Raw genomic sequence first — 27399 nt, 5'->3', positions numbered from 1 at the left:
TAATATCGCGTTATTGGGATAGTATTTCGCAACGAGCGTATCATGCGTTATCACAGGAAATCCTTTTCCCAGACAGAAAGAATTTTTTTCCTCAACAAAGATATTCCTTTGCAATATATTCAATGAATTAGTGATTATGTCCTGGATAAATTCATACGGTAGAAAATTCAAAACGTATCGCGGAATAAAGAAAATCAATGGCTAGGGTAATTAATACTTTATTAACACGTTGGTCGACGCGTCTATAAATTCAATTATACCGTACCTCATTCTAATTTTAATTTCGTTCAATTTTCATAACGACAAATATTTCGTTTAACGAGCAGGATTCGAAAATCGGCATATACCAGAAGATGTGGAGGTTCATGGAGTCGAAATCACCCTCGGTGTTCGTGAAGAGCTACGAGGACGGGGTGAAAAGAGTATTAGAGGGTGACTACGCATTTCTGATGGAGTCTACCATGCTCGATTATGCGGTGCAACGAGACTGCAATCTCACACAAATCGGTGGTCTGTTGGATAGCAAAGGATACGGGATCGCCACGCCAAAAGGTAAAAAGGTCGATAATTTTGATAAATTATAATAAGAATTTAACGGCATTGATGAAATTCGAAAAATTTTTTAAGATTTAATCTTATCAGGTAACTCTGCTGACGAATCCATTAACAGAGCCTAGACGCAAACGCTCTTTCCTTCTACCTTCACTTTCTCCCCATCTCTTTCCGCAACCCTTACATAAAGTGTTAATTAGCAACTGCAAACAGTCTACGCTTGAAAATCGGCTAAGCCACTCGCTCGGTTTCGTCGAAAACGTGGCGGAAATTCATCCAAGTGATTGCCAGGCTGGTTACCCTTGAAAGCTTACCTCGAAATTTTTCAATTTCTCCAAATTATCCACGTTTTCTTAATTCATTATTTCGCGCGCCGTATCGCAATTAATCTTTGAAAAATTCGAAACTTTCATCGAAATACCTGGGTTACAATTTACAAACTCGTGCGTCTGTAAGAAAAGTTTGAAAGAGTGAAAAATTTATTTGGTGGCCGCCTTTCTTTTTTCTCGGTAAAGAAAGAAAGAGCAATCTCGGCTTCGTTCAAAGGAAAATCGTCGGATCGTTGACCGACTTAACGAAGCCGTTTTATATGCAGGTTCACCCTGGAGGGATAAAATATCTCTGGCGATTCTGGAGCTACAAGAGAAGGGGGTGATACAGATCCTGTACGATAAGTGGTGGAAGAACACCGGGGACGTGTGCAACCGAGACGAGAAGAGCAAGGAGAGTAAAGCTAACGCGTTGGGCGTCGAAAATATCGGTGAGCTAGCGAGAATTGAAACTTTTTTTTCTCTCCTCCCCGTAAGGGTTGGCTGAAAAAGAGAAGGCAGTGGTCCTGAGAAACTGGGCTATAATTTATCGCCGGGGCTGAAAACCGACGGAACTTTATCTGATGTTGCCCAAGAAGGGTTGAAATTTTTATTGGAAAGTATCAGCGCTTTCGTGGCTTCTTTTGCTTGAAATTCTTTATAGAAATAGAGAAAAAAATAAATTATGGGGAGATGCTTTGCGTACGGGGTGGAAATTAATTAGAACAACAGGTGCAGTGAGAAACAAAAATTTTTCAGTTTAATTAATTAGCTTGCAATTAAGTACATAATAAGGATTCTTACTTTAAAGTAATTTAGTTAATTACTTAGTGGTTAATGAGGAAATGAATAGGGGTGTACAAAAAATTTGGAAAAAGTCCGTCGAAATAATCGATGTTAATACGAGTATCAGTTGCCATAATTAATGCACATCAAGTAATCAAGAGGAACAATCAGTTTAATCAACGGAACAGACATGAAACAAAGACAACGAAGTCATTAAGTACGTTCGAGTGTAGCTGTATCTCGCCCACTGTGTAACTAACTTAATTTATCGGCTTCCGAGTAGCATGTTGGGTTACATAATGAACTGTGGATGGATTTCAATTGGCTGTAGAGTTGCGTAACAAACCATACATAGAAGGCTAAAATGTTTAAACGGTACTGGGGAAACATTTTCATTTCCTCAAAATATTTTAGAACTTTCTACGCACTAGTTTCTTCAATTTTATTAAAAGTATTTGAAAATGTTATATTATATTAAACCTCCACAAGCCTTTAATACACGAAATGCCATGTCAACCAAACTAGAAGTACAATCCAATATAATTCCATTATAATTCTGAACATCCCGAGAGATAAGACAATTCGAATGACAGAAAGCTCATGTCACGAATAATCACATACTCACGATTTCATTTCACGCTTCACAAAAGTTTCATAATCAGAATAATATTAATAAAAAATTAATATTACTGATCCAATTAAGAAAATAAATTATGCTCGGTAGAAAGAATTTAATAATAAAACATATGATGTTCTAATTATGGGCCAAAGTGAGTAAAGTTTTTCAAGGATTAATCTAACATTTCATGAAAAGCTACTTTGTACAATTTGTAAGATCCATTTTTCGTTTCACGAAAAAATGAGATATTCTGTCAGGAAAAGTCGACTTCTAGGTCGAGGCTCGATGACATTCTGGACTTTGTAGGTGAGAAATTGCAAAGTTCTCGCTTGTGAAACGCGAAATGGGCCGCACTTTCTCGCATCGTCGCGAAATTAACCGAGACAACGGGGAAAGAGAGGAGGAAATGGGACTGGCGCCCAAGCGAGAAACTTTGCTGCTTCCGGTGAAAACGTCGCTTAAATCACAACGTTGGTGCAGTTATGCAAATCGCTTCCATCTTCCTTTCGCTCCTGACAAACACGAAGAATAAAAATAAATCGCGTTTCGCGTAGAAAGTTTTCAGAATCGGATATTAAAAATGGTTCTATACGTAACGTTTGCAATTGTCGGTCCAGAATTAACAACGTTACTCGACGAAAACGCTGATACTCCCAGTTACAATTAAACCGGAAGTTGGATGACTGAAGTGTAAGCAGACGGCAATGAAAGCTCGAGCGTATAACGATTCGAAAAGTTGATGTTTGCGAGCGTGCAAGTGAAACTTCATGGATCTTGTTTCATCCAGAAAATGAGAACTCCCTTCCGGCTCGTATGAATCCTGAATATCTAGTATGAAGCTCGAGTATCATTAATTTTCCAGAAAATTTCAATGGAACATTAAAATAAAAGAACCCTCCATTCAAGTACCTACGTGTTAAAAATAATACAAAAAGCACGTTTTATTCGTTCAACTTGCCGATGTGAAGAAAAACTTGCAAAATAACATTGAACGGATGGCTTGACGCAGGCTGACTTCATAATTTGCTTAGAGACGAAAGTTTCACGATGAAACTTTGCCAGATCCTGGGTATCGAGACGACGCGTGGTAGACGGTAGGCGAGCAAACCGTACGAAATGATCGTCCTGAAAAATAAATACCCCCGTAACTTCAACGAAACTCCTTTCGTTACTATACTCGTTTTTCCAACAAGCAACTTTACGGAACGCCGGATGAAATAACGAAGCGTTGCACGTTCGTTCATAAATCACGAGAATCGTCGTTAATTTTAATAAAAAAATTTAGTATCGATAGTAAAATACTCGCGATCTTCGAGGCTACATTATACAAATTTCTCTCCTCGACCCTTTCTTCTGGCGAACTTTCAACTGAAAGGAAAAAAAAGGAGGCGCAAGGTGAAAAAGAAACGAGGGGATCGAGAAATGGAGCGACAAAGACTGACGGGCACGAGAAGACGCAAGTGTGAATAACGACAGGGTTGCATGGACGAAGGGGATGGTAGACAGATGGATAGATAAATAGATAAATAGAAAGGTGGGGTGGGTATAGGAGGGGAAAAAAAAGGAGGAGAGGGGTCATAGGGTGATAGATAGTGAGACAGATTCAGGGAATGGTCCTTGGTGGCAGTTACATTAACCGTGAAGCGGGATAGAGCTTGACATCAGAAAAGAAGCAGAGACAGCCGGCGGCGGTAAAATAATGAGCTTCCGGTTTTCTCGTTCCAGGTGGTGTCTTTGTCGTGCTTCTATGCGGCCTGGCGTTAGCGATCCTCGTGGCGATCCTCGAGTTCTGCTGGAACTCGAAGAGAAACACCCAATCGGATCGGGTAAGTGAACAGAACCGCCGCCGTTCTAGATAATTTTCTACGATTTCGTGCTTCGCGTGTACGTGCTGCATGAGTGTACTTTCTCTCTTATGGCGTGCAAGGCCGTGCACCTTCATTCTTTCCTATTTTCCTTCCTATTTCTCCCCGACACTTCCGAACGATACGGAAGATTCTTGGTCTGCTCGAGGTGTCAGCTGCATGCCGTGTCGAGCACTCTTAAAGGATGTTCCTCCCTTTTATTTTGTACCTACACGAACGGGAAAATGTTTCCCTAGTAGCTAGATTTGTAGCGAGATTTGTTCAAGTATCGTGAAATAAGAGTTTAAAAACCTTGAAGGTAAAATTAATTTGTTGGCAAACGATTTTTATTTCATCCTGGCTCGAATTTATTCATTATTACGCTTTGTTCTTCTTCTTTTATTATTTATTAAATTATAACACATTTGAGAAATTAGCCAGTGCGACGATAGTCAATATATTATGGTGCGTCTGACTATGCGTAGACCTGTTCTACTGATCAGACACGCTACTTGATTCGTTCAATTTAACTTACTCTCCTTCTCTTCCATGATAATTAGAAGAACTTTCTCAATTATCATAACACTTTTACATAGTATACAGGGTGTCCCAGCCCAAATGTGACAAAGCCGTTATTCCGTAATTATTAATGATACAAAAAATTGTTGATATGGAAATTGCACGGTAAAATGGAAACTATGTTTTGGTCGAAGTGAAAAATCTTTTGCATTATTACTTTAGGAGATATGATGGTCAAGTTTTGTTTTTTAAATCGAACCATATATTTTTTTTCAGATCATGCGATAGTGCTCGATTTTAATTAGTTTTCAAGATATAACGTTTACAAATTTCCCGATTTTCAGTAGATACGTCTCGATTTGAGTAGCAAGACGTAAAATTCTAATGACATGTGATCGATAACTCTTCAAGTGTGCTCATAAATCTAACAGCTTTCATAAAACATAGTTTATAGGAAACTTTTAAAAAAGTAATATACAGCTACAAAATCTTCATCGACAACATCTAACACATCCCATTTTCTTCCCCCTTTTTCATCCCTCATCATTCATCCTCCTTTAACACTTTGATTGTCACGCTGAGGCCGTTGAAAATTTCATGAAATATTCCTTTTTTTTCACAAATCTTACCTATATTATTTTAATAATAGTTCATTATATTGTTGAATAATAAATCTAATACGAATATTTTTAATTAAATTCGTGAAATTTAAATTAAGTAATTTAATTAAATTAAGTCAAAGAATTCCTAATAATATGTATGATAGATTTTTATAGAAATTCATGGGTGACGCGACAATCAAAGCAACAATTAGTTTAAAACCGGTTTTCATTATCATAACGCGTTTCGTTATTCAGTAGAAAATTCATAAAACAATTGCACGGCCTTGCTCGCGAGAGAAATTGCATGACTATCGAGCTGGTGGTGCGATCGTCTTCTGTATCATTTGTTGGTATTGTTGTGCCTGCTCTGACGGTCCCTGTCCACGTGAACGACGTCGTCTTCCGGTCGACTTTGCAGTCGCTATGCGCCGAGATGGCCTCGGAATTGCGGTTTGCCGTGCGCTGCGGCTCCAGGCAGAGACCAGCGGCGAAAACGCGCAATTCCGATGCCGCGGTGCCCTGCGGTCGTTGCAGTCCACGTGCCAGCAGAAGAAGGACGCGATATTGTTCGACCGGCCACGAAGAGACCACCTACATACCGAGCATCGAGATACCACGGTTAAATGGTGTAAGTCTTGTCCCTCACGACGGGCTCGCGACCACCTTCGATGGCCTCTCTTTACACCCTCCCTCCATCGAATCAATTTCCTGTTCGCGTTCATCGAATTTCAATTCAATTAGATTTCCTAATTTTTCACCAAAAGAAGTGAAATATCAAAATTTCGATTGAGATCGATTTATAAACCCTTGGAAATAAATATTTTTCCAACGTTTCATATCGAAACTCCCGAAGATGCGATCGGAAAAAAACTGTGCAACAGGCAGCGAAACGTCTGCAATCCAATTTCACGTTTCATCCAATCGCGTCGGAATACAAACAATTCGCTGTTTGAACGCCGAGTTTGTTGATTTATCGTTATATCAACTGTCAGGTGTACGTCGATCGAAAAGGATCGAAAGTTACGAAACGAATGACACGCGAAGTACTGAAAAGAGAAGCCATCGATCGATCGCGGAGCTGTGTCTGTTTTCACGGCCGATTCGATCCTCGACGTGAATGATATTCGAACAGTACTCGATCAACACATCTGCCGTGCCAGGCTATTCACGAACGATCCGTGATGATCGGGAATAATTTTCGAGGATTCGATTACCGTGATCGATGCACAGTCTCCATGGAGCCCCGGTATATATGTACATATATTCTTTCATCAACGAGACGAGAACCATGGCTGAAAGGGAGTATTGCAAAATAGGAGTGCTTGCGGAAAAATTGTCCCTTGATTGTCTTTTCGTACTCTTTGTGTCTCGTTTTTACATGTCTCTCTGTTGTATATCGTAATACCGTACGGTTTAACGTTAATCAACATTATTTTATTCGTACAAAGATATCTGATCCTGTATTGTGTGTTATGCATTTTGGCACGGTCCATTATCTTGCTTCTAGCGAAACGATCGCAAACGTGAAATACACTCTAATTTGTATGTAGTTGTGTATGTCCGTGTGCGTATATACTTGATTGCATGCCTGGAATTGCTGTTGAACGATTACAGTAATGATCACACGTGCCTTGGGTTAGGTTCGTTACTTGCCACGCTGGAATCTATCTTCACATTAGAACGAACTGTTTTACGAAATTGCTTTACTGTGTAGTAAATACTTGGAGGGTTTGAAATTTCAGAAATAAAATATCTCAAATATTTCCCTTGAGATTGAACAAAATCAAGTATATTTCCTTGATAATTAACAATTTACCGAGGGAATAAAAATAATTTTCAACCTCTGTTTAGTGAATTTTCAGTAACGGTGTGCTGCTATCTAAAAATTCTGGACCAAAATTGAATTTCACCGTTCCGCTCGATCCAGCCCCGGCTACCCGCACATCCCTAATTTTCAACCCCATTTTCTTATTCTCGTCGCAATTTCAACGCAGTTCACTCTATTCCACGCGATAGAGTACGGAAATATATTCGGTCCTATTTGGATATCGCGTTACGATATCGTGGCACTAAGTAGCTCGTAAAATTTCATTCTATGTCTATTGAATGGTTACAGTTCAGCAAATATCAGTCCGATATGCGAGAGAATAGAGTGTTCGTTAAACAAGATTGGAAACGTTTCATCGTCCTCGAACACTCGCGTGAGTGGTGCTCCGGATCGTGGGCGGAAGTGATTTTTCCAGGCTACGTCACACATTTTCGATGCCCGTTTCCGTCTATCCAACTATCGGTTCTTCGGTAGCCACGGCCAGGACTGCGGAAGAAGCAGTTTTCAGTTCGCCCCGATACTTCCGCCAGTTTAAATCTCATCAATATTCCTCTCGCCTCGCGATATCACCCCTTGTAAAAGGGAAACAGATTAAAATGGAATTTCGAGGCTCGTTAGCCAACGTTCCCTCGATTTCGCTTCTATTAATTGGCGTTATCGATCGCTTCGTCGATCGACTTCACACCACATATTTCGTGGGGGAGAAAAAAAAATATTTACCGTACGTCATCGAGATTGGAGTTAATTAATATCTTCAAAGGCTGCAGGAATTTCATATAATCGAAGTAATTGAAAAATAATCGAAAATTTTCGGCTACGTTAATCGAGTTAAACGAAACGCGTTGCAATGAAACGCGAACGAAATGTGCTACGATTTGTTTATAATTCGCTTTCATTTTCTAATTAAAATTTTCCATCTGTTACACCACGAAATTAATACATTAATTTTTGATTAAAATGTCGTATTAATAGTATTAATTTGTAAAAATATGTGACGCAACCTCGAAATGAATTTCTAGAGTTACACCAGCTTCCCAATTTATCCCTTTTCGCTGATCTATTCGTCCGAGTTTAATTACAACTCGAACTCAGTTAAGATAGCGACACAATCGAGTTTCATCGACGAGTTCATCCCCCATAACTACGCTCGAATTGGATTTCTGGTGTTCGCGTCTACTTTGTTGAGAACAAAAAGGGGGTGAAACGAGAGGGAGGGATATTCGTGCTCGTCTCGAATTCTGCTCGCTTCCTCTTTCGATACTTTAATCAGTGCTTCGGTATGCTGCTTGCCGACGTCATACAATCGACGCGGAATATTTATTGCAGCATTTCAAATTTCTCGGTAGCACGCCGATAATGCTCCTCCTTTTCGTCCCATACATCGATCTCCCCCCACGGAAACGAATTCTCAGATATTCGATGAAAAATATGAATCAGCATATCCCGGAGCCAATGTAAAATTGATGAATACAAGAATGACTCGAAAGGGATAGATTTACAAAATTCTTCAAATACGAATGACTTTTCAAAATTTTTCCCAGTGAGGCAAGTATCGGACATAAGGGTAATAAAGTAGACGCGAATTCGATAGGTTGAGCCACACGAGCGGACGATAACTCCTTTACGAGCTTTTAAAAAGTTTCGACAACTTTTAACGAATCCTCCTCCCTCATCGCGTTCACCGGCTTCCTCCCTCCTTTTGGACAACTTTTTAATAACTCCGCTCGCAGCCACATCAGCTACTAGCTGAAGGTTTATTCACCGATAACTGCCCCGATATAGCTAACACCTGCGCTTCATTCTATCAGCAGGAGGGTGGTGCGTTGTCGATGACGGAGATGAAGAAATCATTGAGCTTCGATCAAGTGGGAGCGGGCCGTGGCGGGAACACCTAGCACAGGCCTCATCCTCGTCTTCATCCTCAGCAGCAGCAGCAACAGCAGCAACAGCAACAGCAACAACAGCAACCGCCACCGTGCAAAGCCACGCCCACGCACACACGCCACACACACTGCCACTCACATTTACACAGTCACAGTCACAGTCATACGCACAAGCACCAACCACCCCCACCGAGGCAGAGACGGGGTTCTTCAAGCATCGCCTTGGGTCAAGGTAAAAGTGAACAAAAATATCAAGGGGGCTAATTTTCGTCATCTGTTTCAGCTTTCTTTCCAAAAGTGGTAGACAATAAAAAATATCGTTATTGATTTCGTTCGATGTTCAGGAGGTGACCACCCTGAGAGTATTCTCTGGAGATTCGACTGCGACCTGGCTGGTGAGCCAGACGTGGTGATATCGCCGCCACCACCACCGCCGCCACCCTCCGCGGCCGTCTCGAGGACCACGACCCTTTGACCAATACTCGAAGAGGTGCCGACAGGTGTGCCCGTCCAGAAGGAGCTGCCCACCCAGGCATCGGTGGTCGTGAACGCGGTCGATCAAAAGGAGACTTGCTTATAGCATATGTAGTCGCCGGGGTGGCTGAGTCGGCCGCCACGCGGCCTGTCCTGCCCCATCGGCGACCTTCGATCATCGATCGACCAGCTGTCCACGTGACGATACAAAAAAAAAATAACAAATTTTCTTTGTTCAAACGACGACCCATGGACGTTATGTGTGCCAAAACTTGATCCCAAGAAATTCGATCGGGAAATCGTATCCGAGGACCATGTATCGAAACGATAACGTTCGATGAAGAGTACGAGGTCTTGCCAGACCACGAATACGTTGCTAGTAGTAGAATGCTCTTAAAAAGACGCTAACTACAACGAAGATGAGAATCGAACGTGAGCCATCTGTTACTAATGATCCCGGCTCGACGATCCACGATAAATGGTGGACGCAGTGATAAAACGGGATCGAACGTACGGCTTTGGAAAGGTGTCGCCGTGTAAACGGCCAGACGGAGCTGAATGGCAAATGAAACACCGTGTGCAACGCCAATCAACTGGGAAACGATCCCGTGTTTCCCAGCACGAGGACTTTCGAGGCTGACGGGAACGAATCGAAGCTAAACGGCCAATTGAATTGCACCCACTGCCCTCTCCCTCCCTCTTCCACCGCTGATGCAATGAAACTGTACGTCGTTCGACAGCTATTATATTGGTTATCCGATTTACAAGCTAAACATATCGAAATGGACATGTAAAATAGACTCGACGATTCGAGTTCCAGTTAGGATATAGTCAGGGTGGTTGGAGTTGATATGGAAATGGTAAGTATGCAGCTGGTCGTCTGTTGAAGATACATTGATTAAGAAACATACGTGTGAGAATGAAAAATTCCGGATTAGCCTTTCGTTTTGATAAATTAACATAAACCAACAATTATTTTTATTTTGGTAAATTATTAAATATCAACTCTGACTACCCTGGCCATAGCTATGAGATCATCATCGATAGACCGAAGAAAATCAAATTTCAAGAGTGAAAAACGTACGATTAGACTCGGACCAAACTCCTAGTGTTCACTGCCAACAGCTAGCCTAACATAGTCGAAGAGCTTTGAATCGGACGAGTGGATAGATTCACCGATGTTCACGGCCTAAAGAGGATGAGCTGATCAGCTTCTGGGATTCGAATGGACCAACGAATTTTCAAATTAAAAATTCAATTTCAATCGCGAACGTATGCACAACGAAAGAAACCCAAAGCCGCTTATCAACAGCGTCACGGTTTATTTAAAAAAGCAAACGCAGTGAAAGGAATTCGAGTTCGCTCAGGATGAAGTACAAAGTTTCGAAATCGTCATCCAAGGACTTCCATTTGTTTCCTTGCGAAGGATCACGGTGAAGGACCATGAGTTTTATACAGGTTTAAAAGGACTCAGCAAAATCGAAGCCTCGAAACATCGGAAGTGGAATGTTTCAAGTGGAAACGCACTTATCCTGCGACGGATTCAACGAACAGTTTGTTCGAATTCTGTATCATAGACACGGTTGCACACGACGATGATTTACACGCAAAACACGCTTCATCGGACGATTGAATAAAGGATCACGTGTTCGTGCGTATATCGTATAGTTTACAATAACGTAATTTTGTCGTAAGCAAGTGCGTAGCCGCGTAAGAGACCTAGTCATATTTTGACACGATCGACGGTTTACTATCGAATTAAAAAGAAATTTAAAAAAAAAAAAAAAACGATATAAACGTTGTATATACAGCGACTGTTTTTTCACGAAGTTCGAAGAGGCGACGCGTTGCAGAGCGTGTTTTTAGCGTCGCGTTGTACCGCGAATACATACAACACAGATACAACACACACACTACACACACATACACACAAATAATTTCGATTTAATTAACACGTTCATTGTCGAGCAGAAAATTATAATCATCGTTCACTTTTATTTATTAAAAAAGATTTAATTTGTTAACAACTATGGAAGTTACATAGTAGATGTAATTAAATCTATATAATCACTTTATTTCATAAAATCTCAAGTAATTATTCTAATTGTACAGTCAATTGGCAATGAACGTGTTCACCCTTTTGCTACTTGTCCCCAGTAAACAATTGATTAATAATTTTTTCAAGGAAGATTTCTGTCATTTTTATTAAATATTTCAACCCAAACGACTACGCATTTGTACCATTAATTAATCCAGCGAAAGGGTTAAGATCATTATTAGAAACAAAGATGGAACAAGAGCGACGAATATGTATATGGAATGTGTATATTGAGAAAGACAAATCGTACCAAAAATAGAGAGCAACCTGGACGAGTAGTCAAGATGAAAAAAAATGGAACATGAAATACAATGCCGATGAAAACTGTTACAAAGGACGAAAACGATAAAAACTTCGATTACGTTGGAAAAATTGATTGTAAAATTTTATTTGAACTGCCACGTTCTGGACGTATTTTTCGATTCCGAATTCTTTGAACTGAGAAACAATTGAAATGTTGGAATTTTGAGAAGTGACCCACGGTGACCACCGTCGCAAATAATTTAAAAATTATTAAAAATGTTATTTTCATTACTATTATACCAACAATATAAAATAGCAAATTGAAAGCTCGAAATTTGAAAATTAATTTTTATCTTTAATAATCAGAATTTCAATATTCCATTTTCACTGTGTCAGTCAACGCGTTAAATATTGAATTAAGTATAAAAGTTTGATCAAGAAGAGCTATCGATAATTTATACAATTCTGAAAAAAGATACTATAAATCCTTAATCAACGTCAATTAATTAAGATTGTAAATCCGATCGGATTCGAATAGACGTCTATTTACTTTTATCGAATCACCATTCATTTTTCTCCAATATTTCCGACTCCATTTTTCTTGCATCCGCGATAACAAATTCCAATTCAGATGCATCGAAAGCACATATATAAATTGTAACGACGATGGTACGATTCGTTTCGACAAATGGACCGAAATCACTGCGATTGTATAGATCAAAGAAATATCGTTCGACAGACAGGAAGCCATTCAACGTGATAAAGAAAAATTACGACAAACACGACATTAGATAGACAAGTTATCGGGATGCGATGAATTCGTGTGTGTGTGTGTGTGTGTGTGTGTGTGTGTGTGTGTGTGTGTGTGCGATAGAAAGAGAGAAGAAGAGTTAATGGACTAGTCATCACTGGTGTGCCACTATTCAATAAATAAATTTTATTTACTTAATCGACCTAGACATTTCTACACTTGGCGTAGCAGTTGGAACAACACATTGACTTCCTTTTTCGCGATTGAACGTCTGAGAATTCGAAAGGAACCGATTATCATTTTCATAATTTATCATAATTTATTATTGCTATCAGTCTAAATAATAGAAGAACCAAATTCAAAGTTTTATGTTTCAATGAATATCTTTTCTATTATTCCCAAAATATAAAATAACCCACTAATTGCCTACGTAACCCAAAATATATCGATTAATTGATTTATTTAAAAGAAAAATTGCAATTTCCTTTGGATTCTCAGTTGTCCGATCGAGTGAATGTGATACGCAGCGAATCGTCAACATAAACATATCTCTCCGAACTAACAGACAATTAAATGTTGTTATATACATGTTTTACTGAATATCATTGTTAATGCTTTTATTTTCTACATCCGTGAGACGAACCAGATCAAAACGATCCCATAATAGTCCCAAAACCCACGTTAACGAATGTCATCGAATTACTCGAAGAGCATTCAATGATTCGCAGAAACATTGTTACTCCGCCAAGGAATCCATCCTCATTTGCAAAGTTACATCCAGATCAAAGTGAACTGTTTCAGAGACAACGATACCATCGTGGACAGAATGACAAGCGGACACGACGCTTCATCAATCACGTTAATTCCTTGATACATATTCAAACTGGCAACAGTGACTTCGCTTATGTCAACCATAATTTCGTTTACCATTAACGTTGCATCATTTATGCCCTAGTCATTTCCTAGCTTGATTCGCCAAGCGGATCGACCCGATTAACGCTGGATATTAGGTTCACATTAGTTGGCAAATTTTCAAAGAATCTAAGGTAGAATTTCGAAGGGAGTATAATTTATCACAGGTTTGAATTTGTCAATTGTGTTTCGGTGATCCAAATTCGGAGCTCTTCTACTCAGAAAATGAAAAATGAAGATTTTCAAAAATTGTAAAAAATTTCAACTTTCAAACGATATTATTTCAAAATCAATTTCAATTTTCATTACACGAAAATAATATTTCGTCAATGAACTCGACGAATTTATTCGCCACGAAAGCTTTTCCATGTTTTTTCGCTTTTCGAACGAACGAGCCATCAAGTAGTTAAAGTAGCGATCGATCGATCGATCGATGAAATTTAACAGATAAAAAAGTAACTCTTACTGAAGCCACGTTTTCGATAGTGCATACTTGAACAATTACCATAAAGGAACGCATCGAGTTTGAATGGCCAGCTTCCGGTCGTACATTACGCCGACAAAGTGGCGACGATCGTGGTAAAGGGGGAATAATTTTTGCTGAATAATGCGAGCGTGGAATTGGCCGGAAACCAGAAGCTTGAGCGAAGCGTTCCTACGCTTCTATTTACGACGTACCCTTACTTTAGCTACTGCCAGTAAATTGTCAGCAAAGTGGCTAGCTTCCATCGTTCCATATCGAAAATTGCATTCATTTAACCGCGTCGCGTCGCGTCAAAGGCAGCCCGTTAAAATCTGGGCCATTCGTCGCGAACAGATGAAAAGAAAGAGAAAAAAAAAAGAAGAAATGGAAAACAGAGAATAAGAATGGCCTTTGGATATCGAAACTCAACCGGCTTTCAATCAGCGAGTACTCGTTAATTCTCACGATATTCCTACCCGCGATGGAATAGCTTTTCCTTTTGCTTTTCTTGTTTTATTGTTCAGAAAAGTCGCGTTCGTGGAAATACGAGCGAAGCGTTGAAATTATTTCCTCGGGCGAGAAACAGGGACAAAGAAGAGGTCGACGAATTGATCTTCCATCGCACGGATGTTTTACTGTTATTAATATAAAAATATAATTACCACTGGGATGGCAACTTAATTTTAAGCTCTCTTCATTTTTAAAATTTGCATTTTTAATTGTATCAAATTGAACTGAATTTTCTTAGGGTGGATATTTCTCGAGAAGTACAGTAAAATAATATTAACGAGTTTCTGTAAATTCTGTTTTTGCCCCTGGTATCCTTAAATTAGCTTCAAACCGTATCTTCTCAGACGAGCCGAAGAGGATCAAGTCGCACAGCTAAATCGCTCGTTTCGCCTTGTAATTTACTAACGAACCACCTAAATGTTGAAACTAAAGTGGTACGAGGGATGTAACAGAGTAAAAGACAGGAGGATCGAAACGCGTGCTTTGAAGTATCAAGGCATTAACGAAGCTTCCAATTTGCTGTTGGGAATACGAGCGAAACGGCTCAAAGGGAAATTATCAAATCCTTTTAAAAAGGCAACCGAATGATCTTCAGAAATAATCAACTTGTTTCTTAAATTCTTAAATGATCGAAACAAGATTGTTTCTTTGTTTGATCCATTAAGATTGAAACGTTGATGAATCGTTCTATGATGAATGAAGACGCAGCTTTGCTTTAATGCTGTTCTTCTAAACGGTTAAAAAAGAAATAACAAAAATAAACGAGGAAATCATGAGAATCGAACGATCTTGGACGTCGGTTTTACACCTTCCACGCTTCTCAAACTTTACTGTTAGTCATTTCTTACAATTAGACCAAAAGCACCGTGATCTATCGTCCAACCACGGGTTTGCTCGTAAACGTGTCCGGATTCGCAACACAAACGTGTCGGGATTCAACTGGAGATATTCTTGATTCCCGTTCATTTTTCGCGGGATAAGTCAGAAGGACGTCGCATTGCAAAGGAAAGACGGCCAGACTTCTATTTTCTCGTTTGCCAGACGCAAGAAAGACCTTCATGATCCTCCTTGAGGAAGCTCCTGAAAAACTTTTCTCCTCGACGCTCAATCAAAGTGGAAGTCATACACTCTGAATTATTGTCTACATATTTCCTAGTACAGCTAAACTTTGAATTGTTGAAAAATTTCATAGATTTTAGATATTTCTGAATTTTATCTAACACCAGTTTGTATACAGTTTTCGATGACTGACACCTGTTCGATCGTTGAATCGAAATTGATTCGTGTCTGGTAGAAAATTTATTTTAAATTTTGCAATTTCACGTTGATTGGCAAGCGCAAGTTCGTTCTGCTGGAAGCGTTCGCGAGATAAATCCGAAAAATCCGAGACCAGATGTTTGACTGATGGAATTATTGATAAAAGTGACAGGGAATAGAACAGATGCTGCCCTTGCCCTTCGCCATTAAAATAAGCTAAAAAAGTCATATCGATAGATAATAGAAATAAAAATTCCAATTTCCTATAATTTAGAATTTGAATTAAAATTAGAGTTTGTCTATTTCTAAATATTTATGCGTTGAACTTTATTATCAAACTACAGGGAAGCGTTTCAAAGCGTAAAGGGAAATACTCGATTCGATTGGCAAACGGCTCGAAGTGATAATGAAACTCGAGCAATCGTTTCCAATTCGAAGTTATGTTTCACCTTGATCGTCGTTCCACTCCCGACCAACGGATAGGTTCTACTTAACCCGAGCTTATCTCTACCTCCCCAAGCGAAATGTAAAAAACATCCATGTTTCTTTCGGACCGCGCCTACCGTAGGTCAAGTAAATCGAGCGTAACGTATCGCCAGGGCTTTTTACGTCGCCCGTTATCTGGCTGGCATTTACCACCGAGGCTATCTTCCCATTCTATTTTTTTCCTTCTTTTTTGAGATGCCAGGAAGGAACGGACCCGTAAAGAATCCCCCCCAATCGTACAAAACGAACGGGTCGTTTAGGGTAGCTCGTTCCATATCTCTATTACACACTAGAGAAACTCGAAAGTGGGAGGCTCTTTCACAGCTTTAATCTTTCGAGACTCGAGAGTGCTACAATTCTAACCAATGAATTTCTCTGTAATCGTGACTTTCCAAGCGACTGAGGCGTTGCTTTATGAAGAGATACCAGAGGAGAAACGATGACACTATTGGGCAGTGATTTTTCTAATTTCAAAGACGTTGATTTTCCACTTCCTTGAACGTTGAAACTTCAGAAATTCTGTTATAGATTGATAGAAAATTTTCTGCCATTTCCTGTGTGAGAATTTCTGACTCGTCGAAAACCGTTCCAAGTTAAACGTATAAGTAGAAAAAGTTTCCAAAGTGACTGGAGAATATTCTATTACTCGAGTCGCAGCATTCGAAATGTCTGTGCGAAGTTCCAGTCACAGAGCCATCGACATTTCGTAGGGCTCGGAATTCTCCACCGGAAGTCGGTAACGAGACATCAACGTCACGAACACTCGGCACTCGGTGAAAAGTTTCTGTAGCAGGTAGCACGCTTCTTTTATATCATCCTCGTAAAATCTTCAGATATACGACTGGGAATTCGTAATTAAATTTTAAAGATCCTCCAGTCATCCAGATGTGGCCACAGCATGCCAGGATAATGAACACCGACCATCAGTCTTTTATTCGATTTTAATGCCCCTTCGAAATGATTGATCGTCCTCTTTTGTTATTGAAATCGCGTTTCCGATGCTTTCCTTCGAGTTGGGATTGTAGGAAAATTTATGCATTTGTTAAATAGTTGTTGGTTTCATTATTGTAATGAAATTTACTGAGTGTCTTGGGAGAGTATATCTACAGTCAGGTGCAGAACAAACAAGCACAACATAAATCAATGTTCCTCTAAGCTACAGAATAGCTGCTGTCCTGGGGTTAATTACAAGACTGCTACATTGTACCGTGTTTACAGCCATATATTTACGGCGGCACTCGCAGTTGTTATATTTATGAAATAAATATGAGAGGGAATTGTGTGTACCAACCCAAAACGCTTTATCCAATTATGGTAAAATAAATGTTGGAGTAGATCCTACAATCTGGTACTTTAGGAATTAATCCAACAATGCAAAGATTACTCTTTGTACAAGTGCTTAATGTACAAAAATAAGGGACCATCAATTTAACAATTAACAATTTAACAAACTGAAAGAATTGCATAAGACATATTTTTATGATTTTTAACTTTATCAGTGCGTTCTTTAAAACATACCGCTAACACCATCTGGTGGTGAATGATATTAAGTTAAAGTAACAGAAAATACCTTTTTTTAATAATGTAGGCAAAGATAATTCATTTATCTTATACTCTATACAAACGAAATTAACAATAAAGACATCATCATCTATGTATTAAATTTTATTAAAACAAATATACGGATTATATTTTATGGCTTAACAAATCATTAACAACTTACTTCTTGTAGGAAAATTGATGCGATTTGAATAATAGTGATCTGTACTTAGTAAGCCTTTTTTGATTTTAGAACTTGTAAACACTTTGTAAAATAATCAGCGGTTTCATTTATGTACAAAATTGCCAAGTGTATTGATTTATTATAGAACAAGTCCTTGGTACGAAAGACCATCAGCTTCTGGAGACTCCATTCTATTTCTCAAATGTTCTAGCGTATTCGCTAAATGTTTCTGTATTTGTTCCGTTTCTTCGCTAACTTCTAAATTGGGGAGTTCTTCTCTAATTTTTGCAATTACTTGATTCAAAATTTGAACGGTTACCTAAGAACAATTGTTTTTAAATAAATAATATAGATTAACGAGACGACCGAAGATGTAAATAATTCTTACCGCTGTATTTCCTTTTTCATAGAAATAAATGTAGTGATTTAATAATTCAACATAAAGTTGTACTTGAACTGAAGTATCCATACACTGACTTGCTATTCTAATACCCTTTTTCAAACAATCTAACACTTTATTCCCATCTTGCATCTGAAATAATTTATATTTCATTAATTTTGAATACTAATTGCGTAACATATAGGAAGTATCACTACTCACTTCTTTTCCTCCTGTTGCCAATGATTTTCCTGACCAAAATATATGAGAGCAAGTAGCAACGCCTCTGCATTGATCTGGTTTTCTTAATAACTTACTGGCATACAAAGCACATTGATTGCGAACTGGTTCTGCATTTTCTTCACTAAAGCAACTCATTTGCTCGAACGTAGCGATAATTAATGTAATAGCTGCTAACTGAGCCTTCGAATCACTTATTTCGTCTTCATAGATTGAAAACGCTTGACTCATAAATTCGTAAGCTACCATTTCAAAATTATCAAAACGAATTTCTCCTATTGCTATTGCACCTTGAAGAAATAGCCTTAATGGCAACTCGGCCAATTCAGCCTTCATTAAGGCTGTGATAGTCGCATGACAAAACTGAAAGATCTTTTGGCATTTTTTCTGCCACATGTCATCCTAAAAAAATAGTTAATTCAAATTTTGAAATATTTGTATCAGTATTAATAATAGGTGTATCTATCAATAATTTACTAACTTGATCCTTCAGACCCTTATATGTGAAAGCTAGCTGATAAGCCTGAAACACAATTGGTGGTAAAGTGTACTTTATTCTCTTATTTCCACCTGCACTGAAGTGTTTCCTGGCAGCACTCAATATCATGTATTGTTGATCGGCTGTTTCAGACTTAAAATGATGTATCAGTCTACCAAGAAGTCCTTGTTCTTCTGCAAAATCTTCTGGATCTTCTTCTATATTGGGTTGATCAGGTTGATCTTGCACTAAAGGAGCCACCATAGAGAGTACTGCATCTACTTGTTCTTGAGTCGGTATTAAAGTTTCATTTTCTAAAATATTTGTTATTATATAAATTGCTAACAACTTTCTGCCCTCAAAATCAAAGTAATCTAACAGTGGAGCAAAATGTTCAAGTTTCAAAACAGTCAATATGTTCTTGTAATTATCTATTGGAATTTTCATCAGTCTTACTAATTCCCTTGATACTGCACTGTTATATTCGAGTCTGAAAATTAATTTAATTTATTATACACTTGCCCATATATTAGTTTAAATATAGTACATACTTATCCACATTCTGTTTCTGGAATATTTGAACAGTTGTTAATAAGACTTTATCCACATAATCTACTCTGTCAGGATAACACTTGTGCGCTAAATTAATAAGAGCTACTTGGAGAGAAACTATATCTTCTGGAGGCATATCTTGCCTAGTCTGTAAATAACAGGTACTTTTTTAAATGAAAAATTAATAATAAAAATATTGATTATGGATGTATTAGATCGTTCTCAGACTTAAACTAGATAAGTAAGGGTAACGATAACTGTAATCATATTACTATCAAATTTGTGCAGCATCTGATCATCATAGACGATATACATTAATTAATTTACAGCTCAATTTTTAGACAATTATACCAACCTGAATAATAGTTGCAATTTGATCACTAAAAACATCAAAAAGTTTTACATCCTGAGGAATTCCTGGTACTTGATTTGGACTCCCAGGTCCTCCTACACCATCTGATCTTTGACTAAATGCTGCAAGACGATCTATCAATGAAATAATTATATTTTTTACGTTTACACCGTTTTGAAGTTCCGCACAAGACTTCAGAAACGCGTTTAATGTTTGAAGATGAAACTCATCAGGAAAAACCTAAATGAAATATAACTAAATTATTTCTGATAATGTTGTTATGATACAATTTTAAGTATTTTTACAGTTGTTATTTACTTGAATTATGCATTCCATGAGATATTCTTGAGCAATTGCATCTCTACAGCTAACCACTTGTTCCAAAATTCCTGGTAAAACAAGCTAAAAATCATCTTCTTATTAACCATATCAATTTTTTTAAATCTTAAAAAATAGAATGCATGTAAAATCCACCTTTTCGTACTTATCTAAAGTAACTGATTCCAATTGACTAAGTCGTACTAGATTAGTGCCTACTAGGATTCGAAGTTCTTCCCTTTCTCTCTCTCTTCTTTCTCGATCCCTACTATGACCCTGATGTTGCATGCGTACCCATAGTTTATTCATCTCCGCGAAATTCATCAAGACGAAGTCTATACTATCCCGGACCTACAGAAGAAATCCAAAATATAAATTTGTAGGTTTGAAAATATGATTATCTTCATACGTACACTTCCATCTTCGTCGTCTCCTTCAGCAACATCTGGTAAAATATTACGTGTACACTGTAATAAGTAATTCCTTAAAAATAGACCTCTCAAGGGATGCTGAACACCTCTGCACATCTCTACTAAATCTCTTAATAGATCTCTTTTTAAGCCAGGAGTTGTTTTGATATACACCAGTCCAACTGTGATAAGTAGATATCTACAATGTTGAATAATTTAATTAATGATTCATCATAAATAACATTACATGAATACCATTATGAGATTTTAAATCAGGCTTACAGTCTAGGCACAATATTGCCAACATATTGCACTAATTCATATAAATCTGTAACTTTTCTTCCTTTCTGAAATTCATCTAACAAATAAAGCTCTAAATGTCTCAGTTCATCGGTAATAGACATATCTATGATTATGTATAAGGATGATTATAAAATTACTACATATATATTTTACTATGAAAGCTAATTTATTTGGAGTTGATAAGGATACATAATTCATAATAACTCTTCGGACTCAAAAGTGATGTTCTAAGTTCTCCCAACATTGTAGAAGCATGTTTCAATGCATCCATCAATTTAGATTTGTCCAAACAGTGTTTCATTTGGAAGGCTTGTACTTTGACCACGCCGATCGCATCTTCAAGTAATTTTTCCTGCTCTTCTACCCCGGTTATGACAGGTGTCATTGGCTGCGATAAAAACAAAGATACCTACCAGGAATACCAGGTAGTACCATGCTAGGTAAGCCATTCAATGCAAGCATGCACTATATTAAGCTTCGATGATGATAAAAGCATAAGAAAACTACATTATCCTGTAACTAACAGTATTCATTATTCAAAGGGAAAAGTGCACAAAGTATGCAAAAGGCAAGTCGTTTATTAATGTTACATTCTTTTCTCATTACATTTCGATAATGATTTAAAAAAAAATATCATTTAAACTTCATTATTCCCTGAAATGTTGAACATAAACATCAGAATTTGAGAGACACTTAACCTGCATTACATTCAGATAACTCAATCGATGATAGTCACCTATGTTTTTGTTTAAATGTAATTAGCATATAATCAACTGCTTCCATAAGCAAAGGTATAACATGCTTTTCGAAATTAGACGTATACTTACCATTTTCTTCCCTTTAAAAACTAATAAAAACTTGCTGCCAGCACTTGAAACACCCCACCAACTTAGTGACACCAATCCTTTGACTTATACAATAGTCAAAGCACCAGTCAGATAAAAGAGTATATACTGTGATAGTACTAAAGGGTATATTAGAATGGCTTAGCCAAGGGAGAATCTAAGGAAAGCCCAACCTAGAATCTCCTGCTTTCATACCTAAAATACATTAAAATTCGTTTGTTATATTCTTTTTTCGAATATTATAGCAAGTAGTGGGAGTTTCCTTTCCCTACATCACCATTTTCCCTAAAGTCAATTTTTAATGTTGGCATTGGTTTTATTATGTTATTCTTGAAAAGATAATAATCAAAAGTTAATAAATCTCCATAACAATCATACTTCTTAGATACCCTACATACAATACCCTATGTCCTATATATACAATGCTATTCATATGAAGGTTTATTACATGATTCAATATTCAAATATGGACTGTATCATCAAAATTAATTAATACTTAATGTTTGTTTTAGACAATTTATCTTAAACAAAAATGGAACGTTTTCAAATACAAGAAGCATTTACTGTATTAAAACCGCTTTGTGATAATTTAATGAAAAATCCAAACATCAATACTGCGCAAGACATTGCTAATAGTTTGACAAGAGTTTCGGATAAAGTTCTCCAAGATCTATTGGAATATATTTTGTTTCCTATAATTCTTCATTTACAGAATAAAACATTGAGGTGAATCTATCTTACTTTATGGTATAAATATCAAAACATAGAAGTATCAATATAAATATGTTTATAATTTTACAGCAAAGATGTGAAAGAAGAAGTTGTGAGAACGATGCAGGCAATACTCTCAAGGACAAAAATATCTAAACTGGAATATTTCAATAAATTGTATTCATGTCTTTTAATACAAATTTATGATCCAACACAACAAAACATGGGTAATCACAAATTTAAATAAATTTAAATTAATAATAATTTTGTAAGAATACAATATAATGTCACATGTATGCTTTTTATAGTAATTGTTGGTCATGAAGAACTTAAGGAAATAGTACTCTCATGCATCAAGACCTTAATGCATTCTTGCTTCACAGAAGTTATAGAGTCACTGTATACTAGAGAGAATGCCTCAAAGATAGGGCAAGGAATATTGTTATCTGTGACAATAGGAAGGACTGAAAAATCACGTTCCCTTAGGTAAACATAAAGTTTCCATAATATATTCGTGTATCTGTAATTGAACTTTTATAATTTTCAGATTAAAAGCTGTAGAAACAGTAATGACATTATGCAGAGTAAATGATGAAATAGATAAATCTGATATTATATTGCAAGAACAAGTAGCTGATGTTATTATGTTATTTTTGCCAGGTATTGTTAGTGGTTTACAGGAGATAGCTACAGAAAGTGAAATACAAGGGCATAAACTCACAATGGTAGTATTAAAGATACATTAAAATTATAATTTGAAATATTACCTAATTCTACTCAAATTTATAGTTGGCACTAAGAGCTTGGGGTAGAGTGATATCTTTGGTAATGCAAGATAAATTGGAGGAAGAGGAAGATATCCTATCATTAGGAACTTTAATTGAAGTAAATAATGAGAAACACATAATTTCAATAGAAAATTCGTCGCATATAAAAAATCGTAGTGAACTAGGAAAACATCTTAAAAACGCGAAAAGAAATAAAGAATGGTTTGATGCTACTGCAAATAAGCTTAATGTACTTGTGCAACAGTTAGATGTATTGAAAAGACATTCTCATTATAAAGTTAGAAAGGAATTAGTAGAAAATATTCATTTACTACTTACAACATGCTCTAGGTAATATTTTATTTTTATGTCATTCTATAAACAATTTTTAATATGGGATCGTTCAAATTTTTGGAATAGGAATATGCAACCAAACGTTATGTTATTACTAGAATATTTAATATCTCTATCTGAAGACGAATTTGCAGAAGTTCGCGAAGAAGCTGAAAAAACACTCAATACAATTAGTATAAATTTTACGCAAAATAAGAGTATGAGACCATTGGTGGAATTGCTGGAGGAAAACTTCTATAGTGTACTTACAAAATTGCCGAGGATTATCAGGAGGTTTGGTAAGATTTTTGTACTTTTAATTCATAATATAAATTTACATTCTATAATTTAGTAAAATTATTATAATTATGTTTAAAGCAAAATACGTTTTTATTTTGTAGATGATAATGATCAGTTATCCTGTTTGAATCAACTAGCTGGTTATTTGAAACTTCTTGGAGAACAAAGATTACCTCGGATTATGATGTCCACGCCACATATTCGAAGACTATTATTAGCTCTGGTCTATGTGTCTGAAATTGATTGCAGTAGCATTTCTCTTTTGCAAGATGTAAATGTTAAGGATCTTGAAGATCCAGCATATTTATATGGATCACATTTGTGGAGACGATTTAAATTTATTGAAAATAACGCATGCGAGGAGAAACTTATAGCAATATGTAAATATCTCGGAAAATTCGGAGATCTTCGAATTTTAGTAGATACTATTTTTGATCTTATCATGAATGTTCCACGACATAGAAATGAATTAATCTTATTACTAAACTGGATAATAAATGGTATACCAAATTATATCTATAATTAGAATAACGTATTCAGGTGTGTATTGTTAATTGCAAATTTAACATTCTAGTTCCACTTAAAGACTCGTCATTTTTGTCGATTTATAAAGAAATTGTGGAATTTTATATAAATTCAGAACTTTGGTATCCAGCAATTGAAAGTTCTGAGGATATTCCTCTACGAGTTGCTCAGACCAATATAATACAAAGTTGCTTACTATTAGAAGGCCTAGGTTTAATAGCTTTGAATATGAAACGTGATTATGACAGGTTTCTTCTGAAAACCTTATATTTGGTCATAGAAAAAGCAGGTAATTCTTATATACAACCAATTACAATATGGAATCATATATGTGGAAATATTCATATGTACTTTCAGGTAGTGGACATAGTTTAATCAATTTTGTTGGAACTAAAACACTTGAACAGATTTCAGAATCTCAGGGATATAATATAGTGGGAGATCTTTTACGTGCAAATGTTGATTACTTTTCGTACCACGTTACCGTAAAGTTACGGAGAGTAGAACGTAATCCTGGTGTACTCGATGTTGTTAACATCGTTATAAAATATAGCACAATGGACGTGTTACCTTGTTTAAAAGAGATCGTAGAAGATGTGCTAGTCCAATTAAGTAGTAGTTTTCAACAAAAGAATGCTTATGCTTTCTTGAAAGTTTTTTATACATTTGTAATATGTATACGAAATCTAATAAATCCTAAGCCTATACCGGAAACGCAAGAACAAAAATTGAATGTCGAAAATAAAGCTTCAAAAATTATTCAGTCTTTGTTAGAATATCATGAAGCAAAAAAAGTGGATAAGGAGATAGAAGTACTGCCAAGTGAAAATAAATTAGAAGAAGAAACACTGGAGGAACCAGAAAAAGGATATCAAGAAGACTTTGCAGAGAAAGAAGGTAAATATATAATATAATTAACATAAAAATCATACTAATTAAAATATGAATTGCAGAAGAAAAGGAAGAGATACCCTTTTATATAAAAATGATTGAAGATATAATGAAGCACTGTTTACATTTTTTACCATCTAAAGAAGTACAAAAATCATTAATTGCAATGTTAACATTACAAGAGGGCCTTCAAATTTTAGCAAGATGGGAGAATCAACTATTGCCTATGGTACATTTGCTTTGGCATCCGTTAGTAGATAGATTTCGTGATGAAAATGTATTAATAATCAATCGGGCATGGCAATTATTAAATGTTCTTGGACACGTTTCCAAAGATTTCATTCGAACTAGAACACTAAAGTAAGTTCTTATATAAGAATTATAATTTACATTTTAATCTATTAATGAATGTTTCAATTTTTAGACAAATATTACCTGCACTTTCAAAATTTTTGTACGATTCTGCCAAACAGAGTTATAATAAAAGTTCAGAAGACATTTATAAATTTACTCAAACTTACAAGTTACAAAAGGAATTGCTTTCTACATTAGGAAAAGTCACAAAAGATTTAAGTCTTCGTGAACAGGAAACGTGGAATGTATTGAGCATCACAGAACCATACCTTAGTGAGCATCAACATCCTACGCTACAAGTAAATTTTACTACGAAAAATACTTTTACATATAATACTTTCATGTATATTTAAATTGCTTTTTTTACAGTCATGTTGCCTGCAATTATATAAGGAAATTGCTGATCATAATGCAGATATTACTTTGGTGAAATGTCTTAGCATTTTTCATTCCAAAATATCGAAAATTATACCTGATGCAACATTTGATATAAAAGATTTAATGGTAATTTTCAACATAAAATTTATAATTGTACTTAAACGATAAAATATTGATTTTCTTTAAACACCATTTTTTTCATTTTCAGAACATTGAGAAGTTTTCAAGAAATGAGTATTATAAAGATGTACGAAATATTTTAACGTATATTCAAGATCAAACCTCTGATCTCTAAAAGGAAATAATGAATATTTGAATATACTTGTATGTACATATATGTAAATTTGTATTGTAATATATAGTATCGTACCGAGCAAAATAGGTTTGCAAAGGGAAAATGACAATATAATGGGGGAAACAAGAATTCTCAAAACCTATCATGCTCGGTGCTGTATGTACATGACTAGATGTTTAAGTATTCATTCTATTTTTTTTATAAGTATACCATCTGAAATTTAAAATTAATAAAATTAGTAGTTTTTTAAATTTTATTTGTATACAATTTTTATTCCGTGATGATATTTCACATCTTATTGTTTACAAGTTTTATTTGTACAATTTATATCTATTTAAAATTTTACATTTATCTACAAAGCAAATAATTGTCTTGTAGGTACACAGATGTTTTTATATATTCTATTCACAGACAATATAATTTATTTAATTTTTATTTAATTATAAACATAAATAAATAAAATTATCTATTTAGAATACGTTTGATTGTTTGTAGTATGCACTTTCTAAATTTTCTAATTTTTAATTAAGAATGTAGAATATAATGGTTTGATAATAATGAATTAAATAATAGTGTTGTAAATTTGAGGGCTAAGGAACACTTATATAACCTCTGTAAATTTTTTTAATTAACTTGTTAATAAATATAATTGTAAATGGTAACCTTGCAAAATATAATGGATTACTAGCGAATACTTTGAAGTTTTTTTTTTGTATCATATTTGGCTAGTACAATAATTCGAATTTTAGTATTGTAAATTGTAATAAATTAATTTACTTATTTAAAGTAAAATAAAATTTGTACAATGGTTATGTACATTTTCTGCTTTCCAAGATACCTATACATATGTATACTTTTTTATTACATACTTATATGATATTTCAGCTGTTCATTCTTGCAACAAGGAACCATCAAATGTAAATATTTCTTAAACATTTAAAGTTTTCTCAATAGAACACAATTGTTTTACGATGTCAAACCACTGTAACATTTAAATAATTAGTAACAAGGAATAGAACTTTATAAATAAATTGCTAAAATTTGTCAGGCATTTTAATTTCATTCAGAATAGGCGGAATGTTCCAGCATATAGTACATGCGAGAAGCTAG

General features: G+C 36.0%; 3 protein-coding genes across 9 annotated transcripts in view; 2 read left to right on the top strand and 1 right to left on the bottom strand.

Annotated features, from left to right (window-relative positions):
• LOC114876731 (glutamate receptor ionotropic, kainate 2) overlaps nt 1-9039 on the top strand; it is a 98780-nt gene extending 89741 nt beyond the window's left edge. Inside the window, exons 14-18 of one of the 2 annotated variants that reach the window (XM_046285114.1) lie at nt 327-552; nt 1148-1312; nt 3991-4091; nt 5649-5858; nt 8867-9039. In XM_046285114.1, coding sequence (XP_046141070.1) covers nt 327-552; nt 1148-1312; nt 3991-4091; nt 5649-5858; nt 8867-8953 — 789 coding nt within the window. In that variant the 3' untranslated portion in view covers nt 8954-9039. The remainder of the gene's footprint in view (nt 1-326; nt 553-1147; nt 1313-3990; nt 4092-5648; nt 5859-8866) is intronic. The other variant, XM_029188519.2, reaches the window with a different exon arrangement.
• An 8743-nt stretch (nt 9040-17782) lies between these two features.
• On the bottom strand, nt 17783-21800 carry LOC114876750 (vacuolar protein sorting-associated protein 35). 3 transcript variants are annotated; one of them, XM_029188545.2, is made up of 12 exons: nt 21718-21800; nt 21080-21278; nt 20870-20993; nt 20591-20786; nt 20334-20528; nt 20178-20261; nt 19863-20099; nt 19507-19655; nt 18959-19445; nt 18460-18879; nt 18247-18390; nt 17783-18177 (listed from the first exon to the last, which is right to left on the bottom strand). In XM_029188545.2, the coding sequence occupies exons 1-12, from the start codon at nt 21718-21720 to the stop codon at nt 17998-18000; spliced, it is 2418 nt and encodes an 805-aa protein (XP_029044378.1). In that variant the 5' UTR covers nt 21721-21800; the 3' UTR covers nt 17783-17997. The 3 variants fall into 3 exon arrangements, with proteins under 3 accessions (XP_029044378.1, XP_029044377.1, XP_029044379.1); XM_029188544.2 differs by having other exon boundaries at nt 21080-21299; nt 21718-21797; XM_029188546.2 differs by having other exon boundaries at nt 21080-21409; nt 21718-21795.
• LOC114876748 (TELO2-interacting protein 1 homolog) lies at nt 21794-26545 on the top strand. 4 transcript variants are annotated; one of them, XM_029188540.2, is made up of 14 exons: nt 21794-21861; nt 22248-22461; nt 22537-22673; nt 22755-22932; nt 22994-23171; nt 23236-23564; nt 23634-23845; nt 23948-24346; nt 24421-24660; nt 24729-25268; nt 25325-25622; nt 25687-25915; nt 25986-26120; nt 26203-26545. In XM_029188540.2, the coding sequence occupies exons 2-14, from the start codon at nt 22268-22270 to the stop codon at nt 26287-26289; spliced, it is 3156 nt and encodes a 1051-aa protein (XP_029044373.2). In that variant the 5' UTR covers nt 21794-21861; nt 22248-22267; the 3' UTR covers nt 26290-26545. The 4 variants fall into 4 exon arrangements, with proteins under 4 accessions (XP_029044373.2, XP_029044371.2, XP_046141244.1 ...); XM_029188538.2 differs by lacking the exon at nt 21794-21861 and adding an exon at nt 22082-22174; XM_046285288.1 differs by lacking the exons at nt 21794-21861; nt 26203-26545 and adding an exon at nt 22082-22174 and having other exon boundaries at nt 25687-25889; nt 25986-26103.
• Nucleotides 26546-27399: the final 854 nt, after the last annotated feature.

This window comes from Osmia bicornis, chromosome 3, assembly GCF_907164935.1.
Source record: "Osmia bicornis bicornis chromosome 3, iOsmBic2.1, whole genome shotgun sequence".
Classification (NCBI taxonomy): domain Eukaryota; kingdom Metazoa; phylum Arthropoda; class Insecta; order Hymenoptera; family Megachilidae; genus Osmia; species Osmia bicornis.
Note: the sequence above shows the minus strand (reverse complement) of the source record. Positions and strands in the feature narration are given on the sequence as shown.

What these genes read in the sequence shown, in the direction of transcription:
- LOC114876750 (XM_029188544.2), bottom strand. An exon ending in AAATTGCAACTATTATTCAG is followed by an intron (nt 19,656 to 19,862) that starts GTTGGTATAATT and finishes TGTTATTTACAG; the next exon opens with ACTAGGCAAGATATGCCTCC. An exon ending in CAGAAACAGAATGTGGATAA is followed by an intron (nt 19,446 to 19,506) that starts GTATGTACTATA and finishes ATTAATTTTCAG; the next exon opens with ACTCGAATATAACAGTGCAG.
- LOC114876748 (XM_029188540.2), top strand. Translation starts at nt 22,268, where the DNA reads ATGGAACGTTTTCAAATACAAGAAGCATTTACTGTATTAAAACCGCTT. An exon ending in AAGGGCATAAACTCACAATG is followed by an intron (nt 23,172 to 23,235) that starts GTAGTATTAAAG and finishes TCAAATTTATAG; the next exon opens with TTGGCACTAAGAGCTTGGGG. An exon ending in CTACTTACAACATGCTCTAG is followed by an intron (nt 23,565 to 23,633) that starts GTAATATTTTAT and finishes TTTTTGGAATAG; the next exon opens with GAATATGCAACCAAACGTTA.